This window comes from Xiphias gladius, chromosome 19, assembly GCF_016859285.1.
Source record: "Xiphias gladius isolate SHS-SW01 ecotype Sanya breed wild chromosome 19, ASM1685928v1, whole genome shotgun sequence".
Classification (NCBI taxonomy): Eukaryota; Metazoa; Chordata; class Actinopteri; order Istiophoriformes; family Xiphiidae; genus Xiphias; species Xiphias gladius.
The window spans coordinates 14,660,809-14,679,829 of record NC_053418.1 but is presented as its reverse complement, the minus strand read 5'-3'; the positions used below and the strand labels follow the sequence as shown (position 1 = coordinate 14,679,829).

The 19,021-nt window shown below is 38.4% G+C and overlaps 4 protein-coding genes across 6 annotated transcripts; 2 read left to right on the top strand and 2 right to left on the bottom strand.

The window, feature by feature from the left end:
* The first annotated feature begins 957 nt into the window (after positions 1-957).
* LOC120804630 (rab5 GDP/GTP exchange factor-like) lies at positions 958-7,110 on the top strand. The gene is made up of 9 exons (XM_040154097.1): positions 958-1,370; positions 2,854-3,039; positions 3,508-3,635; positions 4,390-4,541; positions 4,638-4,707; positions 4,798-4,933; positions 5,022-5,116; positions 5,609-5,865; positions 5,966-7,110. The coding sequence occupies exons 2-9, from the start codon at positions 2,882-2,884 to the stop codon at positions 6,380-6,382; spliced, it is 1,413 nt and encodes a 470-aa protein (XP_040010031.1). The 5' UTR covers positions 958-1,370; positions 2,854-2,881; the 3' UTR covers positions 6,383-7,110.
* An 814-nt stretch (positions 7,111-7,924) lies between these two features.
* On the top strand, positions 7,925-10,834 carry psmd9 (proteasome 26S subunit, non-ATPase 9). The gene is made up of 6 exons (XM_040155613.1): positions 7,925-8,134; positions 8,248-8,347; positions 9,366-9,559; positions 9,691-9,792; positions 10,154-10,242; positions 10,548-10,834. The coding sequence occupies exons 1-6, from the start codon at positions 8,009-8,011 to the stop codon at positions 10,573-10,575; spliced, it is 639 nt and encodes a 212-aa protein (XP_040011547.1). The 5' UTR covers positions 7,925-8,008; the 3' UTR covers positions 10,576-10,834.
* Positions 10,835-11,310: 476 nt separating this feature from the next.
* gtf2h3 (general transcription factor IIH, polypeptide 3) lies at positions 11,311-15,811 on the bottom strand. 3 transcript variants are annotated; one of them, XM_040155611.1, is made up of 14 exons: positions 15,542-15,811; positions 15,310-15,423; positions 15,117-15,196; positions 14,899-15,005; positions 14,113-14,255; positions 13,756-13,818; positions 13,329-13,358; positions 13,198-13,226; positions 13,035-13,109; positions 12,878-12,931; positions 12,435-12,503; positions 12,195-12,330; positions 12,040-12,076; positions 11,311-11,872 (listed from the first exon to the last, which is right to left on the bottom strand). In XM_040155611.1, the coding sequence occupies exons 2-14, from the start codon at positions 15,317-15,319 to the stop codon at positions 11,803-11,805; spliced, it is 903 nt and encodes a 300-aa protein (XP_040011545.1). In that variant the 5' UTR covers positions 15,320-15,423; positions 15,542-15,811; the 3' UTR covers positions 11,311-11,802. The 3 variants fall into 3 exon arrangements, with proteins under 3 accessions (XP_040011545.1, XP_040011546.1, XP_040011544.1); XM_040155612.1 differs by having other exon boundaries at positions 15,514-15,598; XM_040155610.1 differs by having other exon boundaries at positions 15,310-15,586.
* Positions 15,812-15,929: 118 nt separating this feature from the next.
* LOC120805401 (Rieske domain-containing protein) lies at positions 15,930-18,717 on the bottom strand. Its single transcript, XM_040155614.1, has 5 exons — positions 18,669-18,717; positions 18,383-18,475; positions 17,115-17,333; positions 16,890-16,924; positions 15,930-16,645 (listed from the first exon to the last, which is right to left on the bottom strand). The coding sequence occupies exons 3-5, from the start codon at positions 17,305-17,307 to the stop codon at positions 16,355-16,357; spliced, it is 519 nt and encodes a 172-aa protein (XP_040011548.1). The 5' UTR covers positions 17,308-17,333; positions 18,383-18,475; positions 18,669-18,717; the 3' UTR covers positions 15,930-16,354.
* Between the last annotated feature and the right edge of the window lie 304 nt (positions 18,718-19,021).

Sequence of the window (19,021 nt, the reverse complement as noted above, 5' to 3'; positions counted from 1 at the left end):
TTAGTGTTTAGTCTAAAACGCAACATGTAAAGCGCCTGCGAAACATCTCGTTGCCTAGTTACCGCTAGACACTGGAGGACGAGTCAAGCCAGAATACAGACGTTCCGGTCAGGCCTTTCAAATTAAAAGCACGATTGGCAATTAATCTAATCTGTTGTCTGAAGTGACTAGTTACTTTGCAAAAAGAGATTTTACATGCAAATCATGTAAAGATCCCCAAAAATATGATGAACTGTTTAATTTAAGATTTACAACCTGGATTACAAACCCAGCCTCTGCGGCCCTGGTTCCGCAGGTTGTCTGTAAAGAAATTAATTAGCAGTGATTTGATTACTTTCACATTTAATTAGTAATCTATACTAAAATCCACTGAACTGTATTACATTATGCAGACAGGTGTGTTTCTGTTATTTAGCCTACTCTCATTGATTTTATCAGGTTGAACAAGATAATAGAAACATCTGTCAGTTTATCACAGTTCAACAGCAACACAAACTGCATCTTCCAAAATGACCATAAAGTTGAATCAACAATCTTCTGAAGCAATTCCAATACAAACTTAACATTATAACCTTCATGTTGTACAAGACTTCTTTAGTTTTTTGCTTGGTGCCCCAAATAAACTTCCCACTTACTGTATATTATTGAGTGTTCATGGCCCTTAGTGGTCACAATGTCTGGCTGAACCCCTGTCTGTTATAAAAGCTGTATTTCTCAATAATACTCTCAAACTGTCAACAATAAACGATGATGATTATTTCATGATCATTTCTGTTTTTTTTTATGATTACCTCAGTTTGGTCACTGTATTTTGAAAATATTTACTGGAAAATGTACCATGCTTTTGTGTCACCACAGACGACACTTGACGAGTATAATTTTGTGTTGCAGTTCTTCAGTGTGACCACTATAGAGCAGAAAAAACTCTTTTAACAAGGTGAAGCAGACGTGACGATGCCTCGTTTGTGCTGAGTTGATCACGTGTCTTTTGGCGTTTTTGAAGCCGTCAGACCGTACATCTTGCCGCGATACTTTTGCTTTGAAAGGTCAGCACCGTGTCGAACCATCGGTAGTTGGTTCAAACTTTACAGTTTTTAGTCTTTTCCGGTTGTACCGGTTTGAAAGCAGCTGTTTCCCCCCCCCCCTCCCCTGTCTGCGTTTCATGGCCACTACTTTTTATTCAGTTTTGTCGCGCATTTTGGCTACCTCTGTTTCGTAATTGTTGTAACTGACATCTCATTTACCGAGGGTTTGAAAGATTATTCTTCTTATTGTGCACATTGTGAGGAGTTTGTGACGGGTGAGACGACAGAATCTGAGAAACGCGTTTTGATGAGGAAGCGGCTAATTATGATTTCACCAGCTGGCAGGTAAGGGGGCATTTTAATGATTGTGAAATTATCATTATGGGTATTTGCTTTGTCACTGCAAGACAAGTTGAATTAAAGTATACATTTTACTGAAATAGGTTGCTAGTTTTAGCCGCTGGACGTTAGCTAACGTTAGCCTGTGGTTCTTATCTCCAATCCCCTCAGCTGACAGTCAGCCGGGCTCTTAAGCTGTTAGCCAACACTCAACCCATAAACCGTGAACTTTTTATGGTGTTTTTTAATATTTAATTTGATATGAAGCTCAACAGTAGACTGTAGGCTCAGCTACTATTTGCGCTTTGCTTCGAAAAAAAGTTCCCAGTGGGCATAAACAGCTTTTTGCCAGCTTTGCAAGATTTAGTGAAGTGAATAAAAGCAAATTGGTAAAATTGGAAGCGTTTTCTCATAGTAATAATGGCCGTGTCTGCATAAGTTAAAGCAACATTTCAGAGTGCAAATTGCTGTTTTAGTTTACAGGATGAAAGGTAGTTGATAAGTTATATAATAACTTGTTCTCCTAAAAGTGTTAACGTACACGTCACTCTATTCGGCAGGTGATTTTGATTCTTGTTTATGAAACTAGCTGCAGTTGTCATAAAAGCAGAATCTGACAGTATCTCAAATGAAACCAGCTTAGCCAAAATAACATTTCCCCTCCCCTAAGTGGCACCATATCTAAAAGTCTTTTTTGTGACCACGTCTTTATTGGTTTAAATATGGCACATGATGGTATACAATGAGGAGTTTGAACTGGATTGCATTGAAGAAAAAAAATGAAGGGAGGATTTATTGTAGCACCGTTGTATTAGACTGTATTAGTTTTAGCTAGGGTGTACCTAATAAACTGCCACCTGAGTTGTATAAGCCATGGGGGTTTAGAAAAGGAGAAGAAAAGCAACCCATGACTCTCCAGTGGCATATAATAAGAGTAAAGACCCAGAAGAGAGACAAATAAACATATAAATAAAACAAGTATCAACTTTACTTGGCCACCAGAGATCATGGCATTAGGAGGCCGTCTTCCTGGGTCTGCGTTATCAGTGCGTTTGAGCATGCTATTATCCAAATGAAAGAGGAAATACCCCAAAAAAAGAGCGAGTAATGGGAAGAAAGCAGTACAGGCAAAGAAAATAAATAGCAGTAAGAATCAAGAAAAAACTGACAAGGCAGAAGAGCAGAAAAAAAAAAAAAAAAAATCACGTAGAAATATTGAAGTTAAAGAGCATTAGAAATGAGTGTTCCTGGGTTTTAATGTTCTCTATTGCAGCGTTGAGTTCCCAAGTCTACTGTCTTCACCAAGTAAAGATGCCTGAGGTTATGTACAAAGTTTAGCACAAGCAGGCTGTACTGAACACTAAGCTTGTGGGATTTAAGCTCCTGTAGTAAGAAAACCACAGGACAAACTGAAGAAATTCAGTTTGTCCAACAGAATATACTGAAAAACTTTTTGTTGTTGTTGAAATGTTGCTGTTATGCCTAACAGGTGGGAGTAGTATAAGAGAGACGCTACAATGTGGACAGATAAGCACAGGGGAATCAGAGTTTCTCAGGAGGAGCTGCTCTGCAAGAATACCTGTGGGTATTATGGAAACCCTGCATGGCAAGGCCTCTGCTCCAAATGCTGGAGGGAGAGAGCACGTCCAGCTGGAGCCCCGAGACAAGACACAAGGTAAAAACGCCACTTATAACAACCCTTCAGACTCAGAGAACTCAAGCTAATGGTGTCAGTGCGTAGATGGATTCTTGCCGTAGCATCCTAAAAGCAACACATGATGGAAACTTCATTCGTACACCATCAATTTTTACCTGAATAGACATTGGAGGAAATGTTTATGTCTATTAATTAAACATATTGAGTAATAAAAGATTAATACAATTACAATAACTACGAAATGCTTTAATTTATGAAGTTAATATTAGTACCAACTGGATATTTAACAGTAACAATTTAGCTTTGAAATAATTGCTGACACATATATATTAAGTGAATATTAACAGACTCATCATCGTGAATGCTTTGTTAAAATAACTGTCTTCTAATTTAACCGTCTTCTAACTCGTAGCTTTCCGACAACTTAAGTGCTTTAAGTTTAAACTGAGTTTAGGTTTGGATGTTTAAAGTTGTCATTCCTTGTAGGCCAAGAAATGATGGAACTCCTCTCACCTTCTCCAAATTTGAGGAGAAGAAAAATATTGAGAAAGGTCATCGAATTAACACAATGAGGAGACTCTTCTGGGGCAGCCCATCGCCTCCAAAACGCCAAGGTAGTCCTGTTTGCTCTGTGTACTTCAGTGTTCTCAGTTCCATCAAGTCAAAAATGTATCAGCTAAATGTTTGCTTGTGTTGCCTTAGGGTAAAATTCACCCTGTCAGCTGCTTTATAACATTAAGCTCAAACACCAGTTGTACTGTCTGAGGATTGAGAGCAAAAAATTGTTGTAAACAATTTGTTGCATGAACTGTACATTGCTGCTAATTATGTGTCTCATGATCCTACAAAGTCCTCTGTCTCGTATCTTTGGTGGTCTTTGTTTGCCAGTAGCACAAACTACATTAGAAGAATATTTTCATTAAATTGTTATTCCAAGACTCTCCTGAGGCCTGTCTCACAAAGCATGAAGTTAGATAGAAAAAGAGCTGTGTCCAGTATCTCTCCGCATGGTAAACCAGTGAATTTGGAAATCCTGCTTCATGAGACAGGTCCCAGATATTTGACAGGAAACATCAGGCACCTCTTCAGCGCATGATTTCTAGTTGCAGTTATGTAATGACCACCAAATCTGGCAAAAACAGTCATTTTCCTTCATTATCTATTGTACAGAAAGGGTCCCAGTAGTTTGTAGTTCGCAAAGCAAAACCAACCTGTAGGTACTGCTGCCAGGGTCTGAACCTGGGTATCTGTGGTCCTCCTGTGAACCACCTCTACCGTGACTGAGCCATTCCGAGTACCATGTTTCAGTTTTAAAACATGTAACTTCATTTATTTATCTGGAATGACATCCACTTTTCGTCCCTCTAGAGTCTTCTGAAAGCCAAACAAAGGCGTTAAAAGCGTATCAGAGCCTTGAGCCTGGGGACTTCACTGGTTTCCTAAAAATACTTCGGAGCCCTTCCTCGCAGCGCTTGCAGTCCCGATGTACAGCTTTTCTCAACACAATGGAGGCTTACCATGTAATTATCCATTTAAAAGTTCAACATTACACTTCTGATTACTTCTCTTTGAAATGTCAGAGCTGTTCTAAACATAGCTTCTTATCGTCTTTACAGGATCTGCCGGTACAGAAACAGTCGGATCTTGTTCTGGATTTCTACCAGTCTTTTGCTGAATATTTTAGCAGTCAGTGCAAATCAGTTCAACACTTTTTTGGCTGTTCATTCTGAAAACATTCTAAAAAAGAGACTTTTGAGTTGTTATTTCTGTCTCCAGGTTTTCCTGATGCCCAGGTCACTCAGATAATGGAGCACGTAGAGAAGTTAATAATGACGCGGTTGCACAAATGGGTTTTCTGCCATGACAGCTGTGATGATGAACAGAAAGACCTGGCTCTCCAGAGAAGGATACGGTACCTTTATATACAAGTCACTTATGTGTATTTGATCAAAACCTCTAACCTCTGATGACTGTTTGAAACTTATGTCTTTACTTTGCAGCTCCTTAAACTGGGTTACTCCGCAGATGCTGAGCGTACCTTTTCCTGATAAAAAGACTGCCGTCACAAGCGACCCCTTTCTGCCTGCTATAACAGGTGATTCACAACGTCAGTACTGCAGGGAATAGTTCTACATTTTAGGAAATGTGCATATTTGCTTTCTGGTGGAGAGCTATATGAGAAGATTTAAACCACTGTCACGTCTGTGTGTTAAATATAAGGCTATGTAACCCACCATAAAACAGTACATTGTTGTTTGTAGTAAGTATTGTGCTTTAGTGGTGCTGGTGAGCAGATTTTGTTGCCTTGAGACAGAGCCAGGCAAGCCGTTTCCTCCTTTTTCCTGTCTTTATGCTAAGCTAACCTAACTGCTTGATAGCTGTAGCCTTATATTTAACTGACAGACATGAAAGTGTTATTGATCCTCTCATCCAACTCTCAACAAGAAAGTATATTTCCCAGAATGTTGAAGTACTCCTTTGAGCTCATGAGAGAAAGTGGTAAGTTTCACACATGCTGGAAACATCATGTAAAGATCTAAAATGCTGGTGTTTTGACATTTTGTCCTGCCCTTTATCTTTTCAACAGCAATAATTGAAATGGATGCCAAACGAGCGCCTCAGGACAAACTTGCATGTGTGTCCAAATGCAGTCAGCATGTCTTCGAGGCGCTCTCCACCTCGAGAAGCGAGCCCGCCAATGCTGATGACTTCCTGTCAGGGCTTGTTTATGTGGTGCTGAAGGCCAATCCACCCCGCCTACACTCCAACATGCAATATGTGATTCGGTTTGGTCTCCCTCACAGTCTGATGGCAGGAGAGAGCGGCTACTATTTCACAAATTTGGTAAGTTCATTGAAAAGTTAATCATCCATCATATACCACACAATGCTGTGTAACAAGGTCAGTTCATCACTCATGCCTGTGCCCTTGTCCTCTCTTTTAGTCTTGTGCTATGGCTTTCATTGAAAAGCTGGATGGACCAGCACTAAACCTCAGTCCTGAAGAGTTTGAGGGCTACATGCTGCGTCAGCGTGCTCCCTCTGTAGGAAACAAGAGGCAGCAGATTGTCAGCGACACACAAAACCTGTTAGAAGAGCTAAAAGGCAGACAGGAGAAGCTGGACCAGGGGGTGGTTGCTCTCAACGTGCAGCTGCAAAAGTGGATGCAAGCAGTTCGTTCACAACTGGATGAGGCCACAGCACAGTTTGCTCTGGTACAGGAGGAGATAACAGCTCGACCTGAGCTTTCAAACGTTTTCTCATCACCATCTCCTATTGCATCACTGCAGGGAGGTGACAAAGACCAGTCAGTGCAGGTGCTTACAGATCAACATGCACGTTCAAAAGAAACAGACTGTTAACAAAAAACACCTAATCTGGTACTTGACTCTTTTTAATCATCAGCACTAATTTATTTAGGATGCAAAACAAACAGATTGGTATTTCAATGGCACATTTGCACAGCTTTCTACCATAGAAAGCTGGGATTTTTAAACCAGCTTAACATGAAGGAAAACTTCTTGAAGGAAACTTTTTGCATTAAGTATCATAGGGCACACAGAGGATTACTAATGACTTTGTTAAAAAAGGATTTGGGGTTGTATCCTGTTCAAGTATGAAGGCCATTAAAATACATTCCAGTTTAGGTGTGAAGAAAAGTAATATTTAAGCACTCAGGGTACACAGCACTTAGGGATGTCACCTAACACTTTAAGGGTGCTTATTTAATATTCACCTTTTTGTAACAGTCTATGCCAGTGTGCCTGTATGTAAACTGCTGTGAAATTAAAATATATGCTACAGGAAAAATGTTAGACGCAGTTATGGACCACTACAAGTCAAACCATGTTTTTCAGAGCTGAGTAACTGTTCTCAATATGTTGCCTTCACTGTTTGTTTAAAGATGAAAGAAAGTGGTGCAAAACAAATTGTAATGCATCCTACCATCTGCATTAGCGTGAAGAAGGTACGTGTTGTTTACAACTCTTGAAAGGTTTAGAAGAAATTTAAGGGATTTGTGTTCTGATCAATGATTGTATCTAATTATTATATTAAAGTTGAGTTAAATAATTTAATAGAATGTGTTTTTGCGTTTTTCTTTAGTGTTTCAAATATTAAAAGAGTGGGAATGTGAGCAGTTAAATGTTCAGTGCGTAACTGATTTTAATTTGATCTTGAATAATGAAAATTGAGTGTAAATATATGTATGTGAGTATTTTATCATTTGACAGTGCTTAAAGTCTCCCTCCCCTTGAAAATATGTTTTGGTAGTTGTTATGCCTTTTGGATGTTTGACGTTCACTGTGAAGGAGGAAGTGTGACACTGAAAAACTCAGTGTCAAATTATTCTCTGCTCATCTATAATCTGAGTTTACAGCGTGTACCTGCAAGCATGGTTTGTGACATTTAAACTATTTTGGAAGCCAACCCTGGTACAACAGGCAATTCACACAAGCATGAAGAGGAAACTTGAAGCATATGTTGCACCTAGACTGACAATGGACTTTCGGTGACGTAGGAACCATCTGGTATCCAGCAGTTAAACTCTTGATTTGAAATATAATAGCATATTTATAGATTGTGGGTTTTTCAGTGAGGGAAGAGGTGTAGATAGCATTTTAATAATTTCTAATTAGATAATTGAACTTTTTTTTTTTTATGAGAAAACCATATCAGACACAAATTACTGTTCAAAATAATTTATTTATTTATTTTTTTTTTTTTTACATATTTTTGTTTATGTCTGGAAGGGATCTTTAAGTATTAATAGTTATAGTCAATTACTTGTTTTTATGCCATGCAAGAAAAAAAATTAATTGCTAGATTTCATTTACTTCCTTTCGTTTATTCGACCGGTTGGGGGCAGTAAAGCTTTTAAACGGCCATTAACTTTCCAGAAAGAAGAGGAAGAAGAAAAAGCAGTTCCTAATCTGCTCGGTCGCGGAATTAGACGTTACACCGGAAATAGTACGCTAAATTGTTCAACCATGAAGATGACAGGGGAGAATAGTTCTGGAAACTCAGAAACGACAATGGACGATGTTAAAAACCTCATTAAAAAAAAAGATGAAATTGAGGAGCAGATAAAAGCCTATTACGACGTCTTAGAAGACGTAAGTCAGCTGTCAGATAATCAGACACAACGTAGCACGAAGCTACGAGCTTGTGTTAGGTTTTAAATGCAGTTAACTTAACATGTTTTTCTTTCTCCACTTTGTGTTTACAGCAAGGTGTCGGAGTCGAAGGTCCCTTGGTTGACGCAGAGGGCTTTCCCCGAGCAGATGTTAATTTATACCAGATCAGGACAGCAAGACACAATATTTCATGTAAGCTGTAGTTAGCTGATGTTTCTAGTGTTTTTTCTGTGGAGGCAGGGGACATTTGGGTTTCACATGAAGCAGCACAACATCCAGTAACCCACCTGTTAACATGACAATGTTCATTTAGGTATTCATTTAGGTCCTTCATTCAATCATTCATTCATTTAGGTCATTTAGGTAATGGAGTCGCAATTATCTTAGAATAACGCCCTATACATTGTTAATTAATGGTGTTAACTTATAGCAGACAACGCCTTAATTATTATTTACAAACAGTATTCTTTACATTTATTTTATGGATGGATCAGTATGTTTTTAAAACCAACAAATATCTGATTATTTTACCACCTATATTATATGAAACCAGTGTGCAATAGTTTGAACGTTTAAGTGAAACAAGTTTAGGCTCATTTCTTTCTCTTAAAATGAATGTTTGTTGAGACATATTGTCAGAACATTACATCCCAGAATGTCACTGTCACAACTCGCCAAATATCGGTATTAAAATAAGTTTGGACTGTTATTGATCATACTTTTTACAAATGATATCAGCTGATTGGATACTATGTCAACATATCAATGTAGTGCTGCAACTAATGATTTTTTTTCATTTTCAATTAATCTGATTATTTTCGTGATTATTTGTTTAATCCGTAAACTGTCAGACACAGTGAAGAGTGTCAATCACAGTTTCCCAAAGCCCATTGTGATGCAATGAAATGTCTTGTTTTGACAAGCAACCCAACAAAACCCAAAGATATTCAAGTTACAGTAATATAAAAAGGAGAAAAGCAGCAAATTAGCTAATTGGAGAAACTGGACTCAGAGGGTGCTTGCCACTTTGTTTAAATAATAGCTGAGTCTATTAATTTAATTTCGGAATACTTGCAAATTAATATTCTGTGATTCGAGGAACCGTCTAATTGTTGCAGCTCTATATCGGTACATTTCTCCTTTTGTAAATTAGTTTCATTATTTCCTTTTGATCAGTTTATAAAGGTAATGTCTTGACCGTGTCTTCCAGGCCTACAGAACGATCACAAGGCCATCATGGTGGAGATAGAAGAAGCCCTGCACAAGCTGCATGCTCGAGAGAAAGCCAAGCGGGAACAGGATGAGGCAGAGGCCCAAGTGGAGGCAATGGAGCAGCAGGTCACCCTGCCTCCTCCATTTGCACAGGTGGATGCTGTGACACAAGGCTCACCCGCCTGTGGAGCTGTGAGTAATGTGAAGCGTATTTTGTAACTGGTAGTTGTTTCAGACAAACCATCAAAATTCTTTGATGTTAAGACTTAAAAAGTAGTTTTTTTGTTGCTGTGATTGTAGTAATTGGTTGTTTCTTCCCAAAGGGGCTCAGAGTTGGTGACGAAGTCATTGAGTTTGGTTCTGTGAACACGAGGAACTTTCAGAACCTCCAGAATATTGCTGCTGTGGTACAACACAGTGAAGGGGTAAGCTGCAAAATTAATCCACTGGTTTGGCAGTAAATCAGATTTTATTGTTTATCATTTGAATGAAATTATATCTTTTTATTTTGTGATGCAGTTATAAACCAGGTTTCTCCTAGAATGATTTATAACTCCCTGAAAGTGCAACTAAAAACTTTTTTTTAATTTTTAAAATGAAATTTTTTTTTTTATTCCTACACATTTTTTTTTTTTTTGGTTAGAGTTATAACCTCTTCTGGTAGTTGAGTTATATCTTTTTTTTCCATATTGGCCAGCCTTATCTTGCACCGACGACTGTAGATTATGTTTCGCTGAGCACACTTATTATCTAGAGGGAAAAAAGCAACGTCATGTCCTTCTACAGAAACCATTACGTGTCACAGTCGTCCGGGATGGCCAGAAAGTTCAGATGAGCCTGACCCCACAGCGATGGTCAGGCAGAGGTCTGCTGGGGTGAGTGTTAAAGACACTGTCACAGTAATCCGTTGGATTGGCACTACTCTAGTAGAGTAGTTTATATTTAGAAGCAAAGAGAGTTGTGAGCCCTCGTGAACAAAGATGCTGAAAAGCCTCTAGTGAGACAAGCACATATGCTTCTCTTAGTGCACGTGTTTTTACTGTGCCATGTAGTGATATTTGTAAAATACTCTTGCACATCTACCTCAAAATGAATGAATTATGATATAAATAACTGTTGGTATTAGCAAGTATAAGGGGGTTCACATCAGTCACTAGCCTTTCCTTGTCCCCTTTTTCAGATGCAACATTGTTCCAGTCCAGCGGTGATCATGACACCGTGCAGAGTTTCAATAGTGACACCCTTTCCTCCACTTATTTTACCCCATGATGATTTCAAACTGAATTTGTACATACTGCAGAAATTCCCATGTTTAATTTTTCATTACCTTAATCAGAACTATTTCCCTTATACAAGGACAGCCTTCAGAATGGGATACATCAAAATAAAGTATCAAATTGCTTCTGTTTGAGAGTCGGTTTACTGAATGATAGCTGAATAAACATTTGTTACCTTATACTACTCTGATCAGAATCCTGCATCATTAAACTGGAGTAGTTCTAGTAGTAGTACTTTGAAAAATAACTGATAAGTTCTGCCATCAATAAAGGCTTATTTTCAAGTCTAGGAATGATATGGCCCACCAGATGTTAAGATGTTACACAATAGCAACAGCAAATCAGAAAATCTTTGTAAGATGATGGATCATTACAAAAACGTCTACTTTACATGCAATTCGTGAATTTATTTGTTTTGAGTGAACTTGAAAGATTTATTTTTAAGTTAAATGCACAATCACCTGTTTCAAAAGCAGAACACAATTGGCTGTGCTCATTAAGCAAAATATTTCCACCTCAACACATCATAATAATGATTGAGCTGAAGAATCTGAACAGCTGTTTATGACACTATAATGAGAATGACAAAACTGTGACAAACATGTAAGAATGTGTGATTTTTCTTTTTATTTTATAAAAATTAACATAAAAATGCCCAATTTTTTCCTCTTCACCAAAGCATTAGCTCAAATTACATGTAAGCTGAGTAAATTATCTTCACCCAACATCATCAACTGCTAAAAGTTTTGTGCCAGTTGTTTCTATCAATACAAACAAAACAATCATGTAAATTAGACTTGTGAACAAATGTTACATATGGGGGCCGAATGCATGTTTTACATGTTAAATATTCATCATAATATTGAGGGAAACAAATATTTCTACAAAAGAAGAAATATTTGTCAGGTCGGGGTGAACTTGATACTCTTGAGACGGAGACTGGAATGATCAAGTATTATTTCGACTACAGTTAAGTTGAGTATATGCCTCCATTTACATGTAAAGACAGTCAATGTCAGTGAAGTTAACACGTTTCATATCACCATACTGTCTCAAAGGCATCTCTAGGACTGAAGCTTGTTACAAATCTATACCGAACAAAATGGTATAAACTGAATATGAAAAAAGGAAACTACATGAGTGTAATCCCAGCAAATTTCATGTAGGTTGCTTGAGTTTCTTCTTCTTGGGTTTCACTATCTGTGGTAGTTGGATTTTGAAGGCAGTCCTGAAAAGAAAAAGATTTTAGATCATATTAACGCTGACAAAGTAAAGATGAAATCACATTGCATAATTTCAGACATATACCAATACTATTAAGAGGACATCTGTTCTCTCTGTATATCTCTATATATCTATCTATCTATTTTTTTTTTTTTTTTTTTTTAAACTTACTCGCAAGTTGTACAGATGGGACTGAAGTTGCAGAATACTTAAAAGAGAAGATGAGAAAGAGTCACCACACAAATCATACTGTAACTGCAGCTTGTAGAAGTATTATAAAGATTGCTGTCATGCGTTTGTTTCTTTAGACCATGAATCAAACTTACTTGACAGACAAACTGAGCACACATAACCAATCTCAATGAGGTTACGGTGACAGAAACATGCAGCTCTGTAGTCCACATGTGCAGGTGGCGGCAGCACCAGCTGTGAACGCTGCTCCGAGTCAGGCAGGAACACCCACTGTTTCAGACAAGGCCATTATCAGCACAAAGCGATTTATCTTTACATTTATACAAGACAAACCATATTCTCAGAAATGTGTAAAAACGGTACGGTGCACGCACTAAAAGGTACTGTGCCAGGGCAACTTTCTGTGGTATCTTGAGGTACAATCCTCCAGTAATATCGGAAGCCTAAAAAAGAAACAGCTGAAGGTAAAAAAAAAAAACAACAACAAAAAAAACCTTGGTATATACATGTTAGGACAGCACAATACAGTCAAGAGTATCACATCGTCATCATCGCCACACCCCTGGTAACCTTACGCTGATGATATTAGTATACTGAAAAATATTAACAGTTTAAAGAATATAGAAAAGACAAAGTGGTGCGAGAGCCTTGCTTGAATTGTTCTGTACAAGATACTTAATATCAATGCATAAATAGTTTAGTATTCTTTGGTGCAGCTCTGGGACAGTATGTGCTGTCATGATACAGGGTGGTGTGCTGTAAGATTGCAGTACCGTCAATGTCCTAGCAAAGCTGTAAAAAAAAAAAAAAAAAGTACCTGCTGAAGGAGACCCGAGTCTGAGTCCAACACACAGGCATCTATCAGGATGTTCTGTTTTAGAATACAAAAAACAAAAGGGATTTAAAAATAAATGAAATACATATACCTATGGCAGAAAGAAGCAAGATAAACAGAAGTAAGATCTACATTTTACCTGCTTTTGGGCAGCAAAAATCACATTCATGAAGTTCATGTACTGGAGGGCACAGTCCTCAGCTGCTTTTATCACCTATCCAGTAAAATGAACAGAGAAGCTGCGTTCAAAGTCAGGTGAATAAAACAAAAGCAATCGTGAAATTAGACTGTTTGGGGCTTACCAGTATTCTTGATTTCATCTCCTGCCCAACTAAAAACAAAACAAAAAAAAAAAAAAAACATTCAAAAATGCTAAAGGGAAACAGCAACCAATGAAGAGCACTATTAAGCTTCATATCAAAAAAATAATTACCTTCCAGCTCTTTTGAGACCCTGTGAATATCTGAATATTAAAAGTTTAAAGAAATTTGAAAAATAGCTCTTCATTGAACATACAGAAAAAAAGATTTAAAAAAAAAACAAGCAGCAGTCATTTCTTTTTACTTGACAAACAAAGCAATCTCCAAGCAAAGAAATATCAATAGTTTAAAACACCACCTCCGTCCTCCAACACATACAGTATGAGTACATTTCGCACTTCACAGCCAGGTCACAATAGTACATAATCTTCACTGTAAAGGACAGAAAATAAACCAGTAATTGATATCATTCTATCGCCGTTGTAACTCTCCTAACGCAAACATTATTTCTATCATCTAAAGCTGTAATCAGTATTTAACCTGTCCATGTCAGGACACCCTTGACACTAGAGATGAAAAGAGGTTTCATTGAAAGGATACAGCAGAGAGCTTTGGCAAGGGATCCAGCCAACAGAGTATCTGTTGAATTTCCCCGCACTTCAGCTGTAATCACATAAGATCCTCATGAATTTTCAGGAATCACCAACAGCACACTGTTTCATTGAATGCCTAATAATAAAGCTATAAGTACAACATATTAACTGCAAAGACTTGAAGGAGTTATGTTCACATTTTATCATTAAAAAATTCCAACTTGCTTATCCCCAGATTTGTCAACAGTTTGATTAGGTATTCAATAACAGGTGGGCTCACAAAGCAGTCATCTGTCAAGGCAGTAAAACCTGTAGTATATTATCTTTTCATTTTACCCAGCCAAAAAAAAAAGGTTGTACTTACTTTTTGACATAACATTCCTGATCTCTTCAGCAATGAGGTTGTTGGCAACTGACAGGAGTTCATATTTTCCATCCCCGCTGGAGGATGCATCGTCTCCACCGCTGTCCCCGGCTCTCCAGTTCTTACCGGGATACAGGAAGTGACTGAAATAAAAGGTGAGAGGGAGAGTTAAGCATGTCAGCAGTGACAGGAGCAAATCATTATATCCAGGATGACAGCTGATGCTCCAGTCCTGGAAACTGGCAGTGGAAGTAGTAGTATTCAGAACCTAAAGTATAAGTATAATACTCCATTATACTCCACTAAAGGTCCTCTGGGTGATTATATATAATATAAATATCACATTTTAACTTGTTAATACTGATGCATCAATGTGTAAGCAGCATTTTCCTGTTGCAGCTGGTCAAGGTGGAGCTAGTTTAAACTATTGTGTATAAAGTTAGGTTGCGTGGTCCAGAGGTTCCAAACCTAGGGGCCAGGCCCTTCCGAAGGGTCACAAGGTAGATCTTAGGGGTTCGTCACATGATTAATGGGAGAGAAAAAGGTGAAAAAACAAAGTTCTGCTACACAAATTTCTATTCATTTTATGGACTTTGAACTGAATTGTTGCTTTTGGGGGTTTTTTTTTGTTTTGTTTTTGTTTTTTTGTCTTTTGGCCTTGAACAGAAGAAATATAAAGTTACACAACATGGAAATACTCAAGCACAAGTACAAGTGCCTCCAAATTGTGCCAAAGTATTTCTACTTAGTTACTTTCCTCCACAGGAAACTGTGCTATAAAGTTACCTGTCTTGACAGTGGCTTGCGATGACAGCCAGCTTGTTTGTCCTGGTCATGGCCATATGGGAGTTCCCCATCACCATGACTGCATCCAGACACTTGGACAGGGTGAACTGGACGGAGACAGGAGGACAGTGGGTGTTGCTCAGACTCAGCCAGCATTTACAAAGCAGCAGCAGGGATACGTTTATGATTTCGAATAACACCTGAGGTAACGGCACTACCTCTGGCTGGCGTTGAGCTTGCTGCCCCCACCATATCGGATTGACATCCACGACGATGACCAGCAGACTGACTTCATCCTCTGCAAACAATGCGGAAACACTTGAGCAACACAACGCAGCTCTGCTCGGTGAAGAAGCTGACCAGCTCCTCTCCAAGAGTAGATAACACAAAACAGACGAGACACGACGTTACCTGAGGCCATCGCAGCCGGATATTTGTTTGAAACGAGGTGACACCAAAAAGCGGAAAAAAAACAAAACTGTTGTTGTCCCGCAGCTTTACCTTCCGTTAGCTTACATCTTTGACCTGAAAATGTAAACAAAATCCGAACCTTTGAATCTGGATATTCTGACAATGTATGCTTTAGTAAAAAAACAGTTGAATTTCTGAACATACAATCAGTTTAGTTACACGAATTTCCCACCTCTGAAGCCATACTGTTGAGTCTCTACGCATCACCGGGCTGCGACCTCATAGTTTGTCTTCTTCTACTTAGACTAAATACCCCCATGGTGCACTGCTGCCCCCCAGCGCCCGTTTGGTTGTAGTTTAGTATACGGCATCTTTCACGTTAAGTAGCAAAACCTCAATGTAAAAATACTCGTATAGTCCTGCATTTAAAAAAAATCTAACTGTAATGCACCACCTAAGTAAAAGAACATAAGTATTATCAGCAAAACGTACTTTAAGTATCAAAAGTAAAGTATTTTACTTCATCATTTTAGCAGTTATACAAACAAGACCATCAATTTTGTCATTTCGCTCCACAACACACAACACAAGTTCAATCGAACTTCATCAAGGGAGTCAAGTATTAACAAAAAACTTTAATATGCAATTTTGCAGGAAGGTACTACAAAATCTGATCGGATTACCTACTCTACAGGAGAAACTTGCGGCGACATAAAAATAATCAGTAATAGTTTCTACCAAAAATAAACAGTATATTTTTCAAAATTATTTAATAGTTATAATCCCCAATATTCTGTAACAAAACAAAATGTTTTTGAATATAGTCAAAAAGGCCAGAAATTTATACATTAAATATTTACTGATTTGATCAATATCTGCAATAATGCAATGTTTTCTACAAACCAGACTGAAACAATACAAATCCTGAACATCCTCCTCTTGAAGCTTTTGATGTTTCCCCTATTAAAAACAAAGCTTTTCCAAATTGTCCTTGAAGCATCCAAGTATTTTTAGTCGTATAATTAACGAATCCTCGAGTATCTAGCTATTTCTTGGGCTTGGGTTTTGGCTCAGCCTTGAGTAGGACAGTCCTGTATTTCTCAGTCTGGTAGGCGTCTGAGTCGATGGCCTCGCTGGAGTTGTTCAGCACTACATATACATCCCCGTTGACCTCAGTGACCTTGTGAATCCTCTGTTTGACACCCTTGGAACGCCAATTTGTTCTCAGGGGTTTGGCTGTAGGATCATCCACAGCTTGGTATAGCCCTTCCCCTTCTGCAAGTGTGATCTTGTACTTGTGCCACGGACACACGATGCATAGCCGCCCATTAAACTCCTAATGGTGGCACAGCATGAAGGTGATTACAGATACAAGATATAATAGCAGCAGCTGTAGTGGCAACTATTTTATACGCAAAAAAAGCTTGAACAAGAGCTTTCTGACAAACTCACAACAAAGATTATAGGTATTGAGAGTCATCTATAAGTATTTACATTGGCTGTGTGTCATATAGTGCCTGACAAATTGTTTTTTTTAGTGAACTCATTCCAATATTCAGAGAAAATAGTAGGCAACTCACCTCAATGTCTCCATACTGTAATGCACCACCTGAGTCTGACAGTAGAAAAACAAGTGTCATTATACACAGCAGTGTTTCTCAATCAGTGTTTCAAACATGTGATGAGCCATTGCTGAGTAAATTCCACACCTCAAAACTCACTTGAAAAAACATCAGGAATGTCAAAAATTGTAACTTTATATGTGTTATGTTAACACAAACAACACCCACACACTCAGTGCTTACGGTAGCAGCGCATGTCCATTGCATGAAGCTTCCCCTGGTGGTACAGGACCAGTATATCTCTGGATCCATTCACCAGCTTGGTCACGCGCCCTGCCTTCACAATGTCCTCCTTCTTCCCGATGAAGTGTGAGGCTGAAGGAGGTGATGAGGAGGAGGAGGAGGAAGTCTGAGAAGTCTCCTCTTCAGAGGACATGTTGAACTCTTCTTAGAGCAGGCTTCCTGTCAATGAATAATATTATAGTTTAAAAAAGTCATTTTATGTTTGAGAACATGATTAATTGAAAAACAGATAGATGGTAATGAATAGTAGAAGGCTGCAACAGCCATGCAAAAACATATGGTGCAGACTGAGTTTATCCAAAAAAAAGTCTCATTTCTGCTCATTTCCTCCAGCTTCCTCATTACCATGTGGCTTTTTAATGACTTGGATTTGGATATCACTTAAGAGAAGGAACTGATTAAAATGTCCCCACAGCACACAGTTAAGTATTTGCTAAGTCAGAATCCCCCCCCCACACACACAAAACTGATCATTTTATAAATGTTCTGTCACTGCAGCAGGCTACGCTGCAGACCTGTGAAACCTGTTGGTTATTCACTGATGTTGAAGATTTTTCAGCTCCTTCCATTTTCTCTGCTTTCACATTTGGTGAACAGATGACATGTTGCATGATTATTCATCTAAAAAATTAGGAAGCAGGAGTCAGTTAAGGAAAACACGCCAGGGGCAGCTCTGGCAGGCACTCAAAGAGTTATGGAGGCGCAATTTACAAACTGCGTCTCTTAAATTATCCAAAATAAATGCGAGTGACTGAAATTAAGAGACTAAAAGGGTCGGGGGTTCGACTGGACAGACCACTGAATTGGTTACAACCAACAAACGTGGAAAATGTTATAACCCTTTCAGAATCTGTTTAATGTGGTCCTCACAGTACCTTACTAATAGTCTAGATTAGTTCAGACTGCATGGGGAGCATATAACGGTCTGTGTTTTTTCCAGGGCTACGCTAATTTACATTCCTGTAACTTGCATTTTCTCTCCTCAGTCAGAATTTTGTCCTCTCTATAACTTGGTACAGAAAGCTGGTATTTTTGCAAGTAAAACTAAGTCTGAGGGGTATAGGAAAAACAATGGCACATAATTTTGCACAATCCCACAATCAAGACCAACACGGACGGCAAAGACAGAAATACATTCGAGAACAGCAGTTTCTCTATACTTCAGCTGGTACTCTTAACTGTCCGGTCAAAACATTAAATCAACTCACCTTTTCACGTAGTTTCGTTACATCTCTGACTCCCGAGTGTCACCTCCGGGTTCGGGATGGCGCTGGTAGCCCGGCAACAGGTCGCTGAAGATGCTAATTTGGTGACACGGGCGGGACATGAGACTTTATCTCGCTAAAATTACACACGCGAATGCGCTAGTGCTTTATCAGGGCGGCTACATTCATTTGGACATATGTCAAATTACAAAATGCAAACTAAACTTCGTCAGCGTCCCAAGAAAGCCTGTTCTGTAATGTGTGAAGAAGTATAAATCACGAGTGTTACCTCCAATTTTGTCCCCAGTGAAACAGACCGATGAACGAGATTCCACGACTTCCTTCCTCTCTATGGCTTACTGTATTTTTTATTTTATTTTTTAATTTCATTGCATACAGAAAATGTGCAAGGTATAAACAAATTATGCATGTATTCGCTGTTAAGATATGTAATTTCGTTTAAGGTATATAATATATAGCCTGCCAGTATATTGTATAAAGGATAATGGCAGGTTTAGAGACGGATGGATAAAATGGATTGATTGGAAAAAAAATATTTGTAGATATTAGTTTTTAGGGAAAAAATATCCAAATTAATAATACATTATGATAAAAAAAACTCATAATTTATAATAACTATAG

Excerpts from the sequence above, each read along its gene's own strand:
- psmd9 (XM_040155613.1), top strand. The coding sequence starts at position 8,009 with ATGAAGATGACAGGGGAGAATAGTTCTGGAAACTCAGAAACGACAATG. Across the intron at positions 8,348-9,365 it reads AGCAAGACACAATATTTCAT|GCCTACAGAACGATCACAAG; the intron begins GTAAGCTGTAGT and ends CGTGTCTTCCAG. Across the intron at positions 10,243-10,547 it reads TCAGGCAGAGGTCTGCTGGG|ATGCAACATTGTTCCAGTCC; the intron begins GTGAGTGTTAAA and ends CCCCTTTTTCAG.
- gtf2h3 (XM_040155610.1), bottom strand. The coding sequence starts at position 15,511 with ATGTTCAGAAATTCAACTGTTTTTTTACTAAAGCATACATTGTCAGAA. Across the intron at positions 13,819-14,112 it reads CAGGAATGTTATGTCAAAAA|CTGAAGTGCGGGGAAATTCA; the intron begins GTAAGTACAACC and ends ATGTGATTACAG. Across the intron at positions 12,331-12,434 it reads CCCTGGCACAGTACCTTTTA|TGGGTGTTCCTGCCTGACTC; the intron begins GTGCGTGCACCG and ends TGTCTGAAACAG.
- LOC120804630 (XM_040154097.1), top strand. The coding sequence starts at position 2,882 with ATGTGGACAGATAAGCACAGGGGAATCAGAGTTTCTCAGGAGGAGCTG. Across the intron at positions 4,934-5,021 it reads GCTCTCCAGAGAAGGATACG|CTCCTTAAACTGGGTTACTC; the intron begins GTACCTTTATAT and ends TTTACTTTGCAG. Across the intron at positions 5,117-5,608 it reads CTTTCTGCCTGCTATAACAG|CAATAATTGAAATGGATGCC; the intron begins GTGATTCACAAC and ends TCTTTTCAACAG.
- LOC120805401 (XM_040155614.1), bottom strand. The coding sequence starts at position 17,307 with ATGTCCTCTGAAGAGGAGACTTCTCAGACTTCCTCCTCCTCCTCCTCA. Across the intron at positions 16,925-17,114 it reads AATGGACATGCGCTGCTACC|ACTCAGGTGGTGCATTACAG; the intron begins GTAAGCACTGAG and ends TTCTACTGTCAG. Across the intron at positions 16,646-16,889 it reads TACAGTATGGAGACATTGAG|GAGTTTAATGGGCGGCTATG; the intron begins GTGAGTTGCCTA and ends TGCCACCATTAG.